Raw genomic sequence first — 23,437 nt, 5'->3', positions numbered from 1 at the left:
CTCTGGTACCCACCCCCTCATCTCTGGTACTCGCCCCCTCATCTCTGGTACACCTCCCCTCATCTCTGGTACACATCCCCTCATCTCTGGTACCCACCCCCTCATCTCTGGTACACGCCCTCCTCATCTCTGGTACCCACCCCCTCATCTCAGGTACACCTCCCCTCATCTCTGGTACACCTCTCCTCATCTCTGGTACCCACCCCCTCATCTCTGGTACCCGCCCCCTCACCTCTGGTACACGCCCCCTCATCTCAGTTACCCGCCCCCTCATCTCAGTTACCCGCCCCCTCATCTCAGTTACCCGCCTCCTCATCTCCCCGGCTAGAGTTCCTCCACAGCAGTGTTGTACACATCATAGTGGTCCGCCCCTGGAGTGACTCCTCCCCCACACAGGCGGGGATGGGGGGGGGGGGAGTCATATGTAAATCCTCTCCCCTCCCCCAGCTCTAGCTTCGGAAATCTACGGGGAGATGAGGGGCGGAGCAGACGAGGGGCGGAGCAGAAGTAACTGTGCACGAGACGTAATATGGGCGGGGCCAGTCTGATCTCCGTCTGTTTAGTGATCTCCGCGCTGAGAAGTGAGTGCACGTGACCTGCTATATGTTTATATATACTGTGTATACTCTATATACTGTGTACTGTTGTGTACACTCTATATACTCTATATATATACTGTGTGTATAGTGCTGTGTATACTCTATATACTGTGTACTGTTGTGTACACTCTATATACTGTGTGTACTCTATATATACTGTGTATACTCTATATATACTGTGTATACTCTATATATACTGTGTGTATAGTGCTGTGTATACTTTATATACTGTGTCTGTGTATAGTGTTGTGTATACTTTATATACTGTGTATAGTACTGTGTATACTTTATATACTGTGTATAGTGCTGTGTATACTTTATATACTGTGTATAGTGCTGTGTATACTCTATATATACTGTGTGTATAGTGCTGTGTATACTTTATATACTGTGTCTGTGTATAGTGTTGTGTATACTCTATACTGTGTGTGTATAGTGCTTTGTATACTTTGTACTGTTGTGTACTCTATATACTGTGTATAGTGTTGTGTATACTTTATATACTGTGTATAGTGCTGTGTATACTTTATATACTGTGTATAGTGTTGTGTATACTTTATATACTGTGTATAGTGTTGTGTATACTTTATATACTGTGTATAGTACTGTGTATACTTTATATACTGTGTATAGTGCTGTGTATACTTTATATACTGTGTATAGTGCTGTGTATACTCTATATATACTGTGTGTATAGTGCTGTGTATACTTTATATACTGTGTCTGTGTATAGTGTTGTGTATACTCTATACTGTGTGTGTATAGTGCTTTGTATACTTTGTACTGTTGTGTACTCTATATACTGTGTATAGTGTTGTGTATACTTTATATACTGTGTAGTGCTGTGTATACTTTATATACTGTGTACTCTTGTGTATACTTTATATACTGTGTGTATAGTGTTGTGTATACTCTATATACTGTGTATACTTTATATACTGTGTATACTCTATATATACTGTGTGTATAGTGCTGTGTATACTTTATATACTGTGTATACTCTATATATACTGTGTGTATAGTGCTGTGTATACTTTATATATACTGTGTGTATAGTGCTGTGTATACTTTATATACTGTGTATACTCTATATATACTGTGTGTATAGTGCTGTGTATACTTTATATACTGTGTATACTCTATATATACTGTGTGTATAGTGTTGTGTATACTTTATATACTGTGTCTGTGTATAGTGTTGTGTATACTCTATACTGTGTGTGTATAGTGCTTTGTATACTGTGTACTGTTGTGTATACTTTATATACTGTGTGTATAGTGTTGTGTATACTCTATATACTGTGTGTGTATAGTGCTGTGTATACTTTATATACTGTGTACTCTATATACTGTGTATAGTGCTGTGTATACTTTATATACTGTGTATACTCTATATACTGTGTGTATAGTGCTGTGTATACTTTATATACTGTGTGTTGTGTATACTCTATATACTGTGTATAGTGCTGTGTATACTTTATATACTGTGTAGTACTGTGTATACTTTATATACTGTGTATAGTGCTGTGTATACTTTATATACTGTGTATAGTGCTGTGTATACTTTATATACTGTGTCTGTGTATAGTGTTGTGTATACTCTATACTGTGTGTGTATAGTGCTTTGTATACTTTGTACTGTTGTGTACTCTATATACTGTGTATAGTGTTGTGTATACTTTATATACTGTGTAGTGCTGTGTATACTTTATATACTGTGTACTCTTGTGTATACTTTATATACTGTGTGTATAGTGTTGTGTATACTCTATATACTGTGTATACTCTATATATACTGTGTGTATAGTGCTGTGTATACTTTATATACTGTGTATACTCTATATATACTGTGTGTATAGTGCTGTGTATACTTTATATATACTGTGTGTATAGTGCTGTGTATACTTTATATACTGTGTATACTCTATATATACTGTGTGTATAGTGTTGTGTATACTTTATATACTGTGTCTGTGTATAGTGTTGTGTATACTCTATACTGTGTGTGTATAGTGCTTTGTATACTGTGTACTGTTGTGTATACTTTATATACTGTGTGTATAGTGTTGTGTATACTCTATATACTGTGTGTGTATAGTGCTGTGTATACTTTATATACTGTGTACTCTATATACTGTGTATAGTGCTGTGTATACTTTATATACTGTGTATACTCTATATACTGTGTGTATAGTGCTGTGTATACTTTATATACTGTGTGTTGTGTATACTCTATATACTGTGTATAGTGCTGTGTATACTTTATATACTGTGTAGTGCTGTGTATACTTTATATACTTTGTATAGTGTTGTGTATACTCTATATACTGTGTGTGTATAGTGTTGTGTATACTGTATAGTGTTGTGTATACTCTATAGTGTTGTGTATACTCTATTTACTGTGTATACTTTATATACTGTGTATAGTGTTGTGTATACTGTGTAGTGTTGTGTATACTCTATATACTGTGTATACTCTATATACTGTGTATAGTACTGTGTAGTGTTGTGTATACCCTATATACTGTGTGTATAGTGCTGTGTATACTCTATATACTGTGTATAGTGCTGTGTATACTCTATATACTGTGTATAGTGCTGTGTATACTGTGTATAGTGTTGTGTATAGTGTTGTGTATACTCTATATACTGTGTATAGTGTTGTGTATACTCTATATACTGTGTATACTCTATATACTGTGTATAGTACTGTGTATACTTTATATACTGTGTATAGTGCTGTGTATACTTTATATACTGTGTATAGTGCTGTGTATACTCTATATACTGTGTATAGTACTGTGTATAGTGGTGTGTATACTCTATATACTGTGTACTGTTGTGTACACTCTATATACTGTGTGTACTCTATATATACTGTGTATACTCTATATATACTGTGTGTATAGTGCTGTGTATACTTTATATACTGTGTCTGTGTATAGTGTTGTGTATACTTTATATACTGTGTATAGTGTTGTGTATACTTTATATACTGTGTATAGTACTGTGTATACTTTATATACTGTGTATAGTGCTGTGTATACTTTATATACTGTGTATAGTGCTGTGTATACTTTATATACTGTGTCTGTGTATAGTGTTGTGTATACTCTATACTGTGTGTGTATAGTGCTTTGTATACTTTGTACTGTTGTGTATACTCTATATACTGTGTATAGTGTTGTGTATACTTTATATACTGTGTAGTTCTGTGTATACTTTATATACTGTGTACTCTTGTGTATACTTTATATACTGTGTGTATAGTGTTGTGTATACTCTATATACTGTGTATACTTTATATACTGTGTATACTCTATATATACTGTGTGTATAGTGCTGTGTATACTTTATATACTGTGTATACTCTATATATACTGTGTGTAGAGTGCTGTGTATACTTTATATACTGTGTATACTCTATATATACTGTGTGTATAGTGTTGTGTATACTTTATATACTGTGTCTGTGTATAGTGTTGTGTATACTCTATACTGTGTGTGTATAGTGCTTTGTATACTGTGTACTGTTGTGTATACTTTATATACTGTGTGTATAGTGTTGTGTATACTCTATATACTGTGTGTGTATAGTGCTGTGTATACTTTATATACTGTGTACTCTATATACTGTGTATAGTGCTGTGTATACTTTATATACTGTGTATACTCTATATACTGTGTGTATAGTGCTGTGTATACTTTATATACTGTGTGTTGTGTATACTCTATATACTGTGTATAGTGCTGTGTATACTTTATATACTGTGTAGTGCTGTGTATACTTTATATACTTTGTATAGTGTTGTGTATACTCTATATACTGTGTGTGTATAGTGTTGTGTATACTGTATAGTGTTGTGTATACTCTATAGTGTTGTGTATACTCTATAGTGTTGTGTATACTCTATTTACTGTGTATACTTTATATACTGTGTATAGTGTTGTGTATACTGTGTAGTGTTGTGTATACTCTATATACTGTGTATACTCTATATACTGTGTATAGTACTGTGTAGTGTTGTGTATACCCTATATACTGTGTGTATAGTGCTGTGTATACTCTATATACTGTGTATAGTGCTGTGTATACTCTATATACTGTGTATAGTGCTGTGTATACTGTGTATAGTGTTGTGTATAGTGTTGTGTATACTCTATATACTGTGTATAGTGTTGTGTATACTCTATATACTGTGTATACTCTATATACTGTGTATAGTACTGTACTGTGTATACTCTATATACTGTGTATAGTACTGTGTATACTTTATATACTGTGTATAGTGCTGTGTATACTTTATATACTGTGTATAGTGCTGTGTATACTTTATATACTGTGTATAGTGTTGTGTATACTGTGTAGTGTTGTGTATACTCTATATACTGTGTATAGTGCTGTGTATACTTTATATACTGTGTATAGTGCTGTGTATACTTTATATACTGTGTATAGTGCTGTGTATACTCTATATACTGTGTATAGTGCTGTGTATACTTTATATACTGTGTGTATAGTGTTGTGTATACTCTATATACTGTGTATAGTGCTGTGTATACTTTATATACTGTGTGTATAGTGTTGTGTATACTCTATATACTGTGTATAGTGCTGTGTATACTCTATATACTGTGTATAGTGCTGTGTATACTTTATATACTGTGTATAGTGTTGTGTATAGTGCTGTGTATACTCTATATACTGTGTATAGTACTGTGTAGTGTTGTGTATACCCTATATACTGTGTATAGTGTTGTGTATACTGTGTAGTGTTGTGTATACTCTATATACTGTGTATAGTGCTGTGTATACTCTATATACTGTGTATAGGACTGTGTAGTGTTGTGTATACCCTATATACTGTGTATAGTGCTGTGTATACTCTATATACTGTGTATACTCTATGTACTGTGTATAGTGCTGTGTATACTCTATATACTGTGTATACTCTATGTACTGTGTAGTGTTGTGTATATCCAAGATACTGTGTATAGTGTTGTGTATACTGTGTTGTGTATACTTTATATACTGTGTATAGTGCTGTGTATACTCTATATACTGTGTATAGTACTGTGTAGGGTTGTGTATACTCTATATACTGTGTATAGTGTTGTGTATATTGTGTGTAGTGTTGTGTATACTTTATATGCTGTGTATACTCTATATACTGTGTAAAGTACTGTGTAGTGTTGTGTATACTCTATATACTGTGTATAGTGTTGTGTATACTGTGTATACTCTATATACTGTGTAGTGTTGTGTATACCCTATATACTGTGTGTATAGTGCTGTGTATACTTTATATACTGTGTACAGTGTTGTGTATACTGTGTAGTGCTGTGTATACTCTATATACTGTGTGTGTATAGTGCTGTGTATACGTGTGTGTGTGGGGGGCCGCTGAGGGTTTGTTGCAGTGTATCGGTGCAGTGTGCCGCTGTTTATCCTCCTCCATATCTGTAGTATAGTTTATATATCTATCACTGATGTAGCGTCCTGCAGAGCGTCTCACCTATCACTAATGTACCGGCCTACAGAGCGTCTCGCCTATCACTAATGTACCGTCCTGCAGAGCGTCTCACCTATCACTAATGTACCGGCCTACAGAGCGTCTCGCCTATCACTAATGTACCGTCCTGCAGAGCGTCTCGCCTATCACTAATGTACCGTCCTGCAGAGCGTCTCGCCTATCACTAATGTACAGTCCTGCAGAGCGTCTCACCTATCACTAATGTACAGTCCTGCAGAGCGTCTCGCCTATCACTAATGTACCGTCCTGCAGAGCGTCTCGCCTATCACTAATGTACCGTCCTGCAGAGCGTCTCGCCTATCACTAATGTACAGTCCTGCAGAGCGTCTCGCCTATCACTAATGTACCGTCCTGCAGAGCGTCTCGCCTATCACTAATGTACCGTCCTGCAGAGCGTCTCGCCTATCACTAATGTACCGTCCTGCAGAGCGTCTCGCCTATCACTAATGTACCGTCCTGCAGAGCGTCTCGCCTATCACTAATGTACCGTCCTGCAGAGCGTCTCGCCTATCACTAATGTACCGTCCTGAAGAGCGTCTCGCCTATCACTAATGTACCGTCCTGCAGAGCGTCTCGCCTATCACTAATGTACCGTCCTGCAGAGCGTCTCGCCTATCACTAATGTACCGTCCTGCAGAGCGTCTCGCCTATCACTAATGTACCGTCCTGCAGAGCGTCTCGCCTATCACTAATGTACCGTCCTGCAGAGCGTCTCGCCTATCACTAATGTACCGTCCTGCAGAGCGTCTCGCCTATCACTAATGTACCGTCCTGCAGAGCGTCTCGCCTATCACTAATGTACCGTCCTGCAGAGCGTCTGGCCTATCACTAATGTACCGTCCTGCAGAGCGTCTCGCCTATCACTAATGTACCGTCCTGCAGAGCGTCTCGCCTATCACTAATGTACAGTCCTGCAGAGCGTCTCGCCTATCACTAATGTACCGTCCTGCACAGCGTCTCGCCTATCACTAATGTACCGTCCTGCAGAGCGTCTCGCCTATCACTAATGTACCGTCCTGCAGAGCGTCTCGCCTATCACTAATGTACCGTCCTGCAGAGCGTCTCGCCTATCACTAATGTACCGTCCTGCAGAGCGTCTCGCCTATCACTAATGTACCGTCCTGCAGAGCGTCTGGCCTATCACTAATGTACCGTCCTGCAGAGCGTCTGGCCTATCACTAATGTACCGTCCTGCAGAGCGTCTCGCCTATCACTAATGTACCGTCCTACAGAGCGTCTCGCCTATCACTAATGTACCGTCCTGCAGAGCGTCTCGCCTATCACTAATGTACCGTCCTGCAGAGCGTCTCGCCTATCACTAATGTACCGTCCTGCAGAGCGTCTCGCCTATCACTAATGTACCGTCCTGCAGAGCGTCTCGCCTATCACTAATGTACCGTCCTGCAGAGCGTCTCGCCTATCACTAATGTACCGTCCTGCAGAGCGTCTGGCCTATCACTAATGTACCGTCCTGCAGAGCGTCTCGCCTATCACTAATGTACCGTCCTGCAGAGCGTCTCGCCTATCACTAATGTACCGTCCTGCAGAGCGTCTCGCCTATCACTAATGTACCGTCCTGCAGAGCGTCTCGCCTATCACTAATGTACCGTCCTGCAGAGCGTCTCGCCTATCACTAATGTACCGTCCTGCAGAGCGTCTCGCCTATCACTAATGTACCGTCCTGCAGAGCGTCTCGCCTATCACTAATGTACCGTCCTGCAGAGCGTCTCGCCTATCACTAATGTACCGTCCTGCAGAGCGTCTCGCCTATCACTAATGTACCGTCCTGCAGAGCGTCTCGCCTATCACTAATGTACCGTCCTGCAGAGCGTCTCGCCTATCACTAATGTACCGTCCTGCAGAGCGTCTCGCCTATCACTAATGTACCGTCCTGCAGAGCGTCTCGCCTATCACTAATGTACCGTCCTGCAGAGCGTCTCGCCTATCACTAATGTACCGTCCTGCAGAACGTCTCGCCTATCACTAATGTACCGTCCTGCACAGCGTCTCGCCTATCACTAATGTACCGTCCTGCAGAGCGTCTGGCCTATCACTAATGTACCGCCCTGCAGAGCGTCTCGCCTATCACTAATGTACCCTCCTGCAGAGCGTCTCGCCTATCACTAATGTACCCTCCTGCAGAGCGTCTCGCCTATCACTAATGTACAGTCCTGCAGAGCGTCTCGCCTATCACTAATGTACCGTCCTGCAGAGCGTCTCGCCTATCACTAATGTACCGTCCTGCAGAGCGTCTCACCTATCACTAATGTACCGTCCTGCAGAGCGTCTCGCCTATCACTAATGTACCGTCCTGCAGAGCATCTCGCCTATCACTAATGTACCGTCCTGCAGAGCGTCTCGCCTATCACTAATGTACCGTCCTGCAGAACGTCTCGCCTATCACTAATGTACCGTCCTGCACAGCGTCTCGCCTATCACTAATGTACCGTCCTGCAGAGCGTCTGGCCTATCACTAATGTACCGCCCTGCAGAGCGTCTCGCCTATCACTAATGTACCCTCCTGCAGAGCGTCTCGCCTATCACTAATGTACCCTCCTGCAGAGCGTCTCGCCTATCACTAATGTACAGTCCTGCAGAGCGTCTCGCCTATCACTAATGTACCGTCCTGCAGAGCGTCTCGCCTATCACTAATGTACCGTCCTGCAGAGCGTCTCGCCTATCACTAATGTACCGTCCTGCAGAGCATCTCGCCTATCACTAATGTACCGTCCTGCAGAGCGTCTCACCTTCTGTCTAGGTCAGTGTTTTCCAACCAGCGTTCCTCCAGCTGTTGCAAAACTACAACTCCCAGCATGCTCGGACAGCCGAAGGCTGTCCGGGCATGCTGGGAGTTGTAGTTTTGCAACAGCTTGAGGCCCGCTGGTTGGAAAACACTGATTTAGACAGAAAAAGATCTGTCAATCGGGGAGATTTATTAAAACCCGTCCAGAGGAAAAGTTGCCGAGTTGCCCATAGCAACCAATCAGATCGCTGCTTTCATTTCTCAGGCCTTTTTCAAAAATGAAAGTAGAGATCTGATTGGTTGTTATGGGCAACACAGCAACTTATCCTCTGGACAAGTGGTTAAAGATATTAACATGAAGCTTGGCCACATGTCACTTATATGTCACCGACAAACATAGGATAGGGGATTTAACCCTTACTCACCCCCATTTGCCAGGGGCGGGGTTTATGTTTAAAGTCCCATACAAGTCTATGGGAAATATATGTTACTGCATAAGTTCCAAACGGCTGGAGATATTTCCATAATACTTGGTCACATGTTACTTATATATCCACTAAAAGTATAGGATAGTTAATTTAACCCTTAACTACCCCCTTTTGTGAGGGTCAGGGGTTTTTGTTTAACACCTTAAGGACTCAGGGTGTACCTGTACGTCCTGAGTCCGCTCCCGTTCTAAAACGCGGGTCGGGCCCTTCACCTAGCAATGGCCGGGGACCCGTGGTGCCGCGCGCTATTAACCCTTTAGACGCAGCGTTCAAAGTTGAACGCAGCCTCTAAAGTGAAAGTAAAACGTTGCCGGTTTAGCTCAGGGGGCTGTTCGGGATCGCCACGGCATCCCGAACAGCTGTAAGACACGAGGAGGGTCCCCTTACCTGCCTCCTGGTGTCCGATCGCCGAATGACTGCTCAGTGCCTGAGATCCAGGGATGAGCAGTCAAGCGGCAGAATTATTGATCAATGGTTTCCTATCAGAAACCATTGATCAATGTAAAAGATCAGTGTGTGCAGTGTTATAGCCCCCTATGGGATAACAATGATCAATGTAAAAGATCAGTGTGTTTAGTGTTATAGGTCCCTATGGGATAACAATGATCAATGTAAAAGATCAGTGTGTGCAGTGTTATAAGTCCCTATGGGATAACAATGATCAGTATAAGAGATCAGTGTGTGTAGTGTTATAGCCCCCTATGGGATAATAATGATCAATGTAAAAGATCAGTGTGTGCAATGTTATAGTCTCCTATGGGATAACAATGATCAATGTAAAAGATCAGTGTGTGCAGTGTTATAGGCCCCTATGGGAGCTATAACATCGCAAAAAAAAAGTGAATAAAGATCATTTAACCCCTTGCCTAATAAAAGTTTGAATCACCCCCCTTTTCCCATAAAAAAAAAACAGTGTAAATAAAAATAAACATATATGGTATCACCTCGTGCGGGAATGTCCGAATTATAAAAATATATCGTTAATTAAACCGCACGGTCAATGGCGTGTGGGCAAAAAATAAAATAAAAAAAAATCCAAAATAGTGTAATTTTGGTCACTTTTTATATCATAAAATAATGAATAAAAAGCGATCAAAAAGTCCGATCAATACATAAATGGTACCGCTAAAAACCTTCAGATCACAGTGCAAACAATGAGTCCTCATACCGCCCCATACGCGGAAAAATAAAAAAAAGTTATTGGGGTCAGAAGATGACAATTTTAAACGTTTAAATTTTCCTGCATGTAGTTATGATTATTTCCAGAAGTACGACAAAATCCAACCTATACAGTGACCCCTCGACCTACGATGGCCCCGACATACGATCATTTCAACATACAATGGCCTCTCGGAGGCAGCATCAACATACGATGCTTTTGTATGTCGGGGCCATCGCATAAACGGCTATCCGGCAGCGCAGACTTCTTCAGCTGCCCCCGGATAGACGTTTACGGTGCCCCGTGTGGTCCGCTGACGATCACTTACCTGTCCTCGGGGCTCCGGCGCGTCCTCTTCGAGATCCCCTGCATCGTCGGCACTCTCCATCGTCGTCATCACGTCGCTGCGCACGCCGTCCCGTCATCCAATAGGAGCGGCGTGCGTAGTGACGTGATGGCGGCGACGGAGAGCGAGGATGTCGGGGCAGCAGAGGACTTACCGGAGCGTCGGGGACACGTGAGTACAACTTCCTCTAACGGTGGTCTTCAACCTGCGGACCTCCAGATGTTGCAAAACTACAACACCCAGCATGCCCGGACAGCCGTTGGCTGTCCGGGCATGCTGGGTGTTGTAGTTTTGCAACATCTGGAGGTCCGCAGGTTGTAGACCACTGTCCTATACTTTACATTGCACGGATCCCTCAACATACGATGGTTTCAACAAACGATGGTCCATATGGAACGGATTCCCATCGTATGTTGAGGGACAACTGTATAAGTAGGGGATCATTTTAACCGTATGGATCTACAGAATAAAGGGAAGGTGTCATTTTTACCGAAAAATTGACTGCGTAGAGACGGAAGCCCCCAAAAGTAACAAAATGGCTTTTGCAAGCCACACCCCATCTCAAAAAGACACACCCACTGTTTAAGCCCCACCCCTTTTATTATCTACCCTTTTTGTGCATCGGTCTGGCTTGCAAATCACGCCCAGTCCCACAAAGCCAGGTCCCCTTTTGTTTTCAGCTTAAAATATCTTCATTACAATCAGTCCCACCGGAGGACAGGATATGAGGATGGGACATAAGGACGGGATATGAGGACAGGCTATGACAACAATATATGAGGATGGGATACGGGGACAGGATATAGGGTTGGGATATGACAACAATATATGAGGATGGGATACTGGGACAGGATATGACAACAGTATATGGGGATGGGATATGGGGTTGGGATATGACAACAGTATATGGGGATGGGATATGGGGACAGGATATGACAACAGTATATGGGGATGGGATATGGGGACAGGATATGACAACAGTATATGGGGATGGGATATGGGGACAGGATATAGGGTTGGGATATGACAACAATATATGGGGATGGGATACTGGGACAGGATATGACAACAGTATATGGGGATGGGATATGGGGTTGGGATATGACAACAGTATATGGGGATGGGATATGGGGACAGGATATAGGGTTGGGATATGGGGTTGGGATATGACAACAATATATGAGGATGGGATACGGGGACAGGATATAGGGTTGGGATATCACAACAGTATATGGGGATGGGATATGGGGTTGGGATATGACAACAGTATATGGGGATGGGATATGGGGTTGGGATATGACAACAGTATATGGGGATGGGATATGGGGACAGGATATAGGGTTGGGATATGACAACAGTATATGGGGATGGGATATGGGGTTGGGATATGACAACAGTATATGGGGATGGGATATGGGGACAGGATATAGGGTTGGGATATGACAACAATATATGGGGATGGGATACGGGGGACAGGATATAGGGTTGGGATATGACAACAGTATATGGGGATGGGATATGGGGTTGGGATATGGGGTTGGGATATGACAACAGTATATGGGGATGGGATATGGGGTTGGGATATGACAACAGTATATGGGGATGGGATATGGGGACAGGATATAGGGTTGGGATATGACAACAGTATATGGGGATGGGATATGGGGTTGGCATATGACAACAATATATGAGAATGGGATACGGGGACAGGATATAGGGTTGGGATATGACAACAGTATATGGGGATGGGATATGGGGTTGGGATATGACAACAGTATATGGGGATGGGATATGGGGACAGGATATAGGGTTTGGATATGACAACAATATATGAGGATGGGATACGGAGGACAGGATATAGGGTTGGGATATCAACAGTATATGGGGATGGGATATGGGGTTGGGATATGACAACAGTATATGGGGATGGGATACGGGGACAGGATATGGGGTTGGGATATGACAACAGTATATGGGGATGGGATATGGGGTTGGGATATGACAACAGTATATGGGGATGGGATATGGGGTTGGGATATGACAACAGTATATGGGGATGGGATATGGGGTTGGGATATGACAACAGTATATGGGGATGGGATATGGGGACAGGATATAGGGTTGGGATATGACAACAGTATATGGGGATGGGATATGGGGTTGGCATATGACAACAATATATGAGGATGGGATACGGGGGACAGGATATAGGGTTGGGATATGACAACAGTATATGGGGATGGGATATGGGGTTGGGATATGGGGTTGGGATATGACAACAGTATATGGGGATGGGATATGGGGTTGGGATATGACAACAGTATATGGGGATGGGATATGGGGACAGGATATAGGGTTGGGATATGACAACAGTATATGGGGATGGGATATGGGGTTGGGATATGACAACAGTATATGGGGATGGGATATGGGGTTGGGATATGACAACAGTATATGGGGATGGGATATGACAACAATATATGAGGATGGGATACGGGGGACAGGATATAGGGTTGGGATATGACAACAGTATATGGGGATGGGATATGGGGTTGGGATATGGGGTTGGGATATGACAACAGTATATGGGGATGGGATATGGGGTTGGGATATGACAACAGTATATGGGGATGGGATATGACAACAATATATGAGGATGGGATACGGGGGACAGGATATAGGGTTGGGATATGACAACAGTATATGGGGATGGGATATGGGGTTGGGATATGGGGTTGGGATATGACAACAGTATATGGGGATGGGATATGGGGTTGGGATATGACAACAGTATATGGGGATGGGATATGGGGACAGGATATAGGGTTGGGATATGACAACAGTATATGGGGATGGGATATGGGGTTGGGATATGACAACAGTATATGGGGATGGGATATGGGGTTGGGATATGACAACAGTATATGGGGATGGGATATGGGGACAGGATATAGGGTTGGGATATGACAACAGTATATGGGGATGGGATATGGGGTTGGCATATGACAACAATATATGAGAATGGGATACGGGGACAGGATATAGGGTTGGGATATGACAACAGTATATGGGGATGGGATATGGGGTTGGGATATGACAACAGTATATGGGGATGGGATATGGGGACAGGATATAGGGTTTGGATATGACAACAATATATGAGGATGGGATACGGAGGACAGGATATAGGGTTGGGATATCAACAGTATATGGGGATGGGATATGGGGTTGGGATATGACAACAGTATATGGGGATGGGATACGGGGACAGGATATGGGGTTGGGATATGACAACAGTATATGGGGATGGGATATGGGGTTGGGATATGACAACAGTATATGGGGATGGGATATGGGGTTGGGATATGACAACAGTATATGGGGATGGGATATGGGGTTGGGATATGACAACAGTATATGGGGATGGGATATGGGGACAGGATATAGGGTTGGGATATGACAACAGTATATGGGGATGGGATATGGGGTTGGGATATGACAACAGTATATGGGGATGGGATATGGGGACAGGATATAGGGTTGGGATATGACAACAATATATGGGGATGGGATACGGGGGACAGGATATAGGGTTGGGATATGACAACAGTATATGGGGATGGGATATGGGGTTGGGATATGACAACAGTATATGGGGATGGGATATGGGGTTGGGATATGACAACAGTATATGGGGATGGGATATGGGGACAGGATATAGGGTTGGGATATGACAACAGTATATGGGGATGGGATATGGGGTTGGGATATGACAACAGTATATGGGGATGGGATATGGGGACAGGATATAGGGTTGGGATATGACAACAATATATGGGGATGGGATACGGGGGACAGGATATAGGGTTGGGATATGACAACAGTATATGGGGATGGGATATGGGGTTGGGATATGGGGTTGGGATATGACAACAGTATATGGGGATGGGATATGGGGTTGGGATATGACAACAGTATATGGGGATGGGATATGGGGACAGGATATAGGGTTGGGATATGACAACAGTATATGGGGATGGGATATGGGGTTGGCATATGACAACAATATATGAGAATGGGATACGGGGACAGGATATAGGGTTGGGATATGACAACAGTATATGGGGATGGGATATGGGGTTGGGATATGACAACAGTATATGGGGATGGGATATGGGGACAGGATATAGGGTTTGGATATGACAACAATATATGAGGATGGGATACGGAGGACAGGATATAGGGTTGGGATATCAACAGTATATGGGGATGGGATATGGGGTTGGGATATGACAACAGTATATGGGGATGGGATACGGGGACAGGATATGGGGTTGGGATATGACAACAGTATATGGGGATGGGATATGGGGTTGGGATATGACAACAGTATATGGGGATGGGATATAGGGTTGGGATATGACAACAGTATATGGGGATGGGATATGGGGTTGGGATATGACAACAGTATATGGGGATGGGATATGACAACAATATATGAGGATGGGATATGGGGACAGGATATGGGGTTGGGATATGACAACAATATATGAGGATGGGATACGGGGACAGGATATGGGGTTGGGATATGACAACAGTATATGGGGATGGGATATGGGGACACGATATAGGGTTGGGATATGGGGTTGGGATATGACAACAATATATGATGATGGGATACGGGGACAGGATATAGGGTTGGGATATCACAACAGTATATGGGGATGGGATATGGGGTTGGGATATGACAACAGTATATGGGGATGGGATATGGGGTTGGGATATGACAACAGTATATGGGGATGGGATATGGGGACAGGATATAGGGTTGGGATATGACAACAGTATATGGGGATGGGATATGGGGACAGGATATAGGGATGGGATATGACAACGGGATATGGGGTAGGGATATGACAACAGTATATGGGGATGGGATATGGGGACAGGATATAGGGTTGGGATATGACAACAGTATATGGGGATGGGATATGGGGTTGGGATATGACAACAGTATATGGGGATGGGATATGGGGACAGGATATAGGGTTGGGATATGACAACAATATATGAGGATGGGATACGGGGGACAGGATATAGGGTTGGGATATGACAACAGGATATGGGGATGGGATATGGGGTTGGGATATGACAACAGTATATGGGGATGGGATATGGGGTTGGGATATGACAACAATATATGAGGATGGGATACGGGGACAGGATATGGGGTTGGGATATCACAACAGTATATGGGGATGGGATATGGGGACAGGATATAGGGTTGGGATATGACAACAGTATACGGGGACAGGATATAGGGTTGGGATATGACAACAGTATATGGGGATGGGATACGGGGACAGGATATGGGGTTGGGATATGACAACAGTATATGGGGATGGGATATGGGGTTGGGATATGACAACAATATGTGAGGATGGGATACGGGGACAGGATATAGGGTTTGGATATGACAACAGTATATGGGGATGGGATATGGGGTTGGGATATGACAACAGTATATGGGGATGGGATATGACAACAGTATATGGGGATGGGATATGGGGACAGGCTATGACAACAATATATGAGGATGGGATATGGGGACAGGATATAGGGTTGGGATATGACAACAATATATGGGGATGGGATACGGGGGACAGGATATAGGGTTGGGATATGACAACAGTATATGGGGATGGGATATGGGGACAGGATATAGGGTTGGGATATGACAACAGTATATGGGGATGGGATATGGGGTTGGGATATGGGGACAGGATATAGGGTTGGGATATGACAACAATATATGAGGATGGGATACGGGGGACAGGATATAGGGTTGGGATATGACAACAGTATATGGGGATGGGATATGGGGTTGGGATATGGGGTTGGGATATGACAACAGTATATGGGGATGGGATATGGGGTTGGGATATGACAACAATATATGAGGATGGGATACGGGGGACAGGATATAGGGTTGGGATATCACAACAGTATATGGGGATGGGATATGGGGACAGGATATAGGGTTGGGATATGACAACAGTATACGGGGACAGGATATAGGGTTGGGATATGACAACAGTATATGGGGGTGGGATACGGGGACAGGATATGGGGTTGGGATATGACAACAATATATGGGGATGGGATATGGGGACAGGATATAGGGTTGGGATATGACAACAATATATGGGGATGGGATATGGGGTTGGGATATGACAACAATATATGGGGATGGGATATGGGGACAGGATATAGGGTTGGGATATGACAACAATATATGGGGATGGGATATGGGGTTGGGATATGACAACAGTATATGGGGATGGGATATGACAACAGTATATGGGGATGGGATATGGGGACAGGCTATGACAACAATATATGAGGATGGGATATGGGGACAGGATATAGGGTTTGGATATGACAACAATATATGAGGATGGGATACGGAGGACAGGATATAGGGTTGGGATATCACAACAGTATATGGGGATGGGATATGGGGTTGGGATATGACAACAGTATATGGGGATGGGATACGGGGACAGGATATGGGGTTGGGATATGACAACAGTATATGGGGATGGGATATGGGGTTGGGATATGACAACAGTATATGGGGATGGGATATAGGGTTGGGATATGACAACAGTATATGGGGATGGGATATGGGGTTGGGATATGACAACAGTATATGGGGATGGGATATGACAACAATATATGAGGATGGGATACGGGGACAGGATATGGGGTTGGGATATGACAACAGTATATGGGGATGGGATATGGGGACACGATATAGGGTTGGGATATGGGGTTGGGATATGACAACAATATATGAGGATGGGATACGGGGACAGGATATAGGGTTGGGATATGACAACAGTATATGGGGATGGGATATGGGGTTGGGATATGACAACAGGATATGGGGTTGGGATATGACAACAGTATATGGGGATGGGATATGGGGACAGGATATAGGGTTGGGATATGACAACAGTATATGGGGATGGGATATGGGGACAGGATATAGGGATGGGATATGACAACGGGATATGGGGTAGGGATATGACAACAGTATATGGGGATGGGATATGGGGACAGGATATAGGGTTGGGATATGACAACAGTATATGGGGATGGGATATGGGGTTGGGATATGACAACAGTATATGGGGATGGGATATGGGGACAGGATATAGGGTTGGGATATGACAACAATATATGAGGATGGGATACGGGGGACAGGATATAGGGTTGGGATATGACAACAGGATATGGGGATGGGATATGGGGTTGGGATATGGGGTTGGGATATGACAACAGTATATGGGGATGGGATATGGGGTTGGGATATGACAACAATATATGAGGATGGGATACGGGGACAGGATATGGGGTTGGGATATCACAACAGTATATGGGGATGGGATATGGGGACAGGATATAGGGTTGGGATATGACAACAGTATACGGGGACAGGATATAGGGTTGGGATATGACAACAGTATATGGGGATGGGATACGGGGACAGGATATGGGGTTGGGCTATGACAACAGTATATGGGGATGGGATATGGGGTTGGGATATGACAACAATATGTGAGGATGGGATACGGGGACAGGATATAGGGTTTGGATATGACAACAGTATATGGGGATGGGATATGGGGTTGGGATATGACAACAGTATATGGGGATGGGATATGACAACAGTATATGGGGATGGGATATGGGGACAGGCTATGACAACAATATATGAGGATGGGATATGGGGACAGGATATAGGGTTGGGATATGACAACAATATATGAGGATGGGATACGGGGGACAGGATATAGGGTTGGGATATCACAACAGTATATGGGGATGGGATATGGGGTTGGGATATGACAACAGTATATGGGGATGGGATACGGGGACAGGATATGGGGTTGGGATATGACAACAGTATATGGGGATGGGATATGGGGTTGGGATATGACAACAGTATATGGGGATGGAATATGGGGTTGGGATATGACAACAATATATGAGGATGGGATACGGGGGACAGGATATAGGGTTGGGATATGACAACAGTATATGGGGATGGGATATGGGGTTGGGATATGACAACAGGATATGGGGTTGGGATATGACAACAGTATATGGGGATGGGATACGGAGGACAGGATATAGGGTTGGGATATGACAACAGTATATGGGGATGGGATATGACAACAGTATATGGGGATGGGATATGGGGTTGGGATATGACAACAGTATATGGGGATGGGATATGGGGTTGGGATATGACAACAGTATATGGGGATGGGATATGGGGTTGGGATATGACAACAGTATATGGGGTTGGGATATGACAACAGTATATGGGGATGGGATATGGGGACAGGATATAGGGTTGGGATATGACAACAGTATATGAGGATGGGATATGGGGACAGGATATAGGGTTGGGATATGACAACAGTATATGGGGATGGGATATGACAACAGTATATGGGGATGGGATATGACAACAGTATATGAGGATGGGATATGACAACAGTATATGGGGATGGGATATGGGGACAGGATATAGGGTTGTGATATGACAACAGTATATGGGGATGGGATATGGGGACAGGATATAGGGTTGGGATATGACAACAGTATGTGGGGATGGGATATGACAACAGTATATGGGGATGGGATATGACAACAGTATATGAGGATGGGATATGACAACAGTATATGGGGATGGGATATGGGGACAGGATATAGGGTTGGGATATGACAACAGTATATGGGGATGGGATATGGGGACAGGATATAGGGTTGGGATATGACAACAGTATATGGGGATGGGATATGACAACAGTATATGGGGATGGGATATGGGGACAGGATATAGGGTTGGGATATGACAACAGTATATGGGGATGGGATATGGGGTTGGGATATGACAACAGTATATGGGGATGGGATATGGGGTTGGGATATGACAACAGTATATGGGGATGGGATATGAAGTGAAAAGTTTCCTCCTTTGTTGATTTTCCTCCCCAGGAAGTATTAGGAAGGAAAAACCGGGCAACACAGGGTACTCAGCTAATATATATCTATGTGTGTGTGTATATATATATATATCTCCTTAGATGGTTTGGTCTAAACTGCCTACCCTGCTGTATTGTAAATGGAAACACATCATATCATTGTACCGTCTTCCCATTGGTTGATATATTACTGTGGACTTACAGGTGAAACTCCAAAATTACAGTATCGTAAAGTTAATTTATTTCATTAAGAAAGAAATTAGGAAAGGAAGCATGAAATGCCCCAAAATCTCCTGGTAGACAGATGCCTTGATCCTGAACTTAATGAAGCTCAGTGACCAACACCAGCAGATGACAGGGCTCCCAAATCATATCATATATTGGGGATTTCATGAGCTGTAACCACAATCATTACAATTATGACAAATTACGGCTTGAACTATCTTACTTGGCATGTAATGAGTCTCATATATTAGTTTCACCTTTTAAGTTGAATTTCTGAAAAAAATGAACTTTGCACGATATTCTAATTTTTCAAGTTTCACCTGTGAATAAAATGTCAGGAGGAAACCAGACAGTGCCCATCACCTGCCCAATACCATCTCTACAGTGATCATGGGGGGGGGGGGGGTGGGGCCGCATCATGTCTGGGGGAAACCAGGTACTGCCCATCACCTGCCCAATACCATCCCTACAGTGATCATGGTGGGGGCAGCATCATGTCTGGAGGAAACCAGGCACTGCCCATCACCTGCCCAATACCATCCCTACAGTGATCATGGTGGGGGCAGCATCATGTCTGGGGGAAACCAGGCACTGCCCATCACCTGCCCAATACCATCCCTACAGTGATCATGGTGAGGGCAGCATCATGTCTGGGGGAAACCAGGTACTACCCATCACCTGCCCAATACCATCCCTACAGTGATCATGGTGGGGGCAGCATCATGTCTGAGGGAAACCAGGTACTGCCCATCACCTGCCCAATACCATCCCTACAGTGATCATGGTGGGGGCAGCATCATGTCTGGGGGAAACCAGGTACTGCCCATCACCTGCCCAATACCATCTCTACAGTGATCATGGTGGGGGCAGCATCATGTCCGGGGGAAACCAGGCACTGCCCATCACCTGCCCAATACCATCCCTACAGTGATCATGGTGGGGGCAGCATCATGTCTGGGGGAAACCAGGCACTGCCCATCACCTGCCCAATACCATCCCTACAGTGATCATGGTGAGGGCAGCATCATGTCTGGGGGAAACCAGGTACTACCCATCACCTGCCCAATACCATCCCTACAGTGATCATGGTGGGGGCAACATCATGTCTGAAGGAAACCAGGTACTGCCCATCACCTGCCCAATACCATCCCCACAGTGATCATGGTGGGGGCAGCATCATGTCTGGGGGAAACTAGGTACTGCCCATCACCTGCCCAATACTATCCCTACAGTGATCATGGTGGGGGCAGCATCATGTCTGGAGGAAACCAGGCACTGCCCATCACCTGCCCAATACCATCCCTATAGTGATCATGGGGGGGGGGGGCAGCATCATGTCTGGGGGAAACCAGGTACTGCCCATCACCTGCCCAATACCATCCCTACAGTGATCATGGTGGGGGCAGCATCATGTCTGGGGGAAACCAGGCACTGCCCATCACCTGCCCAATACCATCCCTACAGTGATCATGGTGGGGGCAGCATCATGTCTGGGGGAGACCAGGTACTACCCATCACCTGCCCAATACCATCCCTACAGTGATCATGGTGGGGGCAGCATCATGTCTGAGGGAAACCAGGTACTGCCCATCACCTGCCCAATACCATCCCTACAGTGATCATGGTGGGGGCAGCATCATGTCTGGGGGAAACCAGGTACTGCCCATCACCTGCCCAATACCATCTCTACAGTGATCATGGTGGGGGCAGCATCATGTCCGGGGGAAACCAGGCACTGCCCATCACCTGCCCAATACCATCCCTACAGTGATCATGGTGGGGGCAGCATCATGTCTGGGGGAAACCAGGCACTGCCCATCACCTGCCCAATACCATCCCTACAGTGATCATGGTGGGGGCAGCATCATGTCTGGGGGAAACCAGGTACTGCCCATCACCTGCCCAATACTATCCCTACAGTGATCATGGTGGGGGCAGCATCATGTCTGGAGGAAACCAGGCACTGCCCATCACCTGCCCAATACCATCCCTACAGTGATCATGGTGGGGGCAGCATCATGTCTGGGGGAAACCAGGCACTGCCCATCACCTGCCCAATACCATCCCTACAGTGATCATGGTGAGGGCAGCATCATGTCTGGGGGAAACCAGGTACTGCCCATCACCTGCTCAATACCATCCCTACAGTGATCATGGTGGGGGCAGCATCATGTCTGAAGGAAACCAGGTACTGCCCATCACCTGCCCAATACCATCCCCACAGTGATCATGGTGGGGGCAGCATCATGTCTGGGGGAAACCAGGCACTGCCCATCACCTGCCCAATACCATCCCTATAGTGATCATGGGGGGGGGGGGGGGGGGGGCAGCATCATGTCTGGGGGAAACCAGGTACTGCCCATCACCTGCCCAATACTATCCCTACAGTGATCATGGTGGGGGCAGCATCATGTCTGGAGGAAACCAGGCACTGCCCATCACCTGCCCAATACCATCCCTATAGTGATCATGGGGGGGGGGGGGGGGCAGCATCATGTCTGGGGGAAACCAGGTACTGCCCATCACCTGCCCAATACCATCCCTACAGTGATCATGGTGGGGGCAGCATCATGTCTGGGGGAAACCAGGCACTGCCCATCACCTGCCCAATACCATCCCTATAGTGATCATGGTGGGGGCAGCATCATGTCTGGAGGAAACCAGGCACTGCCAATTACCGGCCCAATACCATCCCTACAGTGATCATGGTGGGGGCAGCATCATGTCTTGGGGAAACCAGGTACTACCCATCACCTGCCCAATACCATCCCTACAGTGATCATGGTGGGGGCAGCATCATGTCTGGGGGAAACCAGGTACTGCCCAATACCATCCCTACAGTGATCATGGTGGGGGCAGCATCATGTCTGGGGGAAACCAGGTACTGCCCAATACCATCCCTACAGTGATCATGGTGGGGGCAGCATAATGTCTGGAGGAAACCAGGTACTGCCCATCACCTGCCCAATACCATCCCTATAGTGATCATGGGGGGGGGGGGGGGGGGGGGCAGCATCATGTCTGGGGGAAACCAGGTACTGCCCATCACCTGCCCAATACCATCCCTACAGTGATCATGGTGGGGGCAGCATCATGTCTGGGGGAAACCAGGCACTGCCCATCACCTGCCCAATACCATCCCTATAGTGATCATGGTGGGGGCAGCATCATGTCTGGAGGAAACCAGGCACTGCCAATTACCGGCCCAATACCATCCCTACAGTGATCATGGTGGGGGCAGCATCATGTCTGGGGGAAACCAGGCACTGCCCATCACCTGCCCA

General features: G+C 44.9%; 1 protein-coding gene across 1 annotated transcript in view; it reads left to right on the top strand.

Annotated features, from left to right (window-relative positions):
• The first annotated feature begins 502 nt into the window (after positions 1–502).
• Positions 503–23,437, top strand: part of LOC130300283 (PC-esterase domain-containing protein 1A-like) — a 36,057-nt gene continuing 13,122 nt past the window's right edge. Inside the window, exon 1 of the mRNA XM_056551530.1 lies at positions 503–581. Within this exon, the coding sequence (XP_056407505.1) occupies positions 530–581 (52 nt within the window). The 5' untranslated portion in view covers positions 503–529. The remainder of the gene's footprint in view (positions 582–23,437) is intronic.

The sequence above is a fragment of the Hyla sarda genome, unplaced genomic scaffold (assembly GCF_029499605.1).
Source record: "Hyla sarda isolate aHylSar1 unplaced genomic scaffold, aHylSar1.hap1 scaffold_1073, whole genome shotgun sequence".
In the NCBI taxonomy this organism is placed as follows: domain Eukaryota; kingdom Metazoa; phylum Chordata; class Amphibia; order Anura; family Hylidae; genus Hyla; species Hyla sarda.
This window is presented reverse-complemented; position numbering and strand designations above follow the sequence as displayed.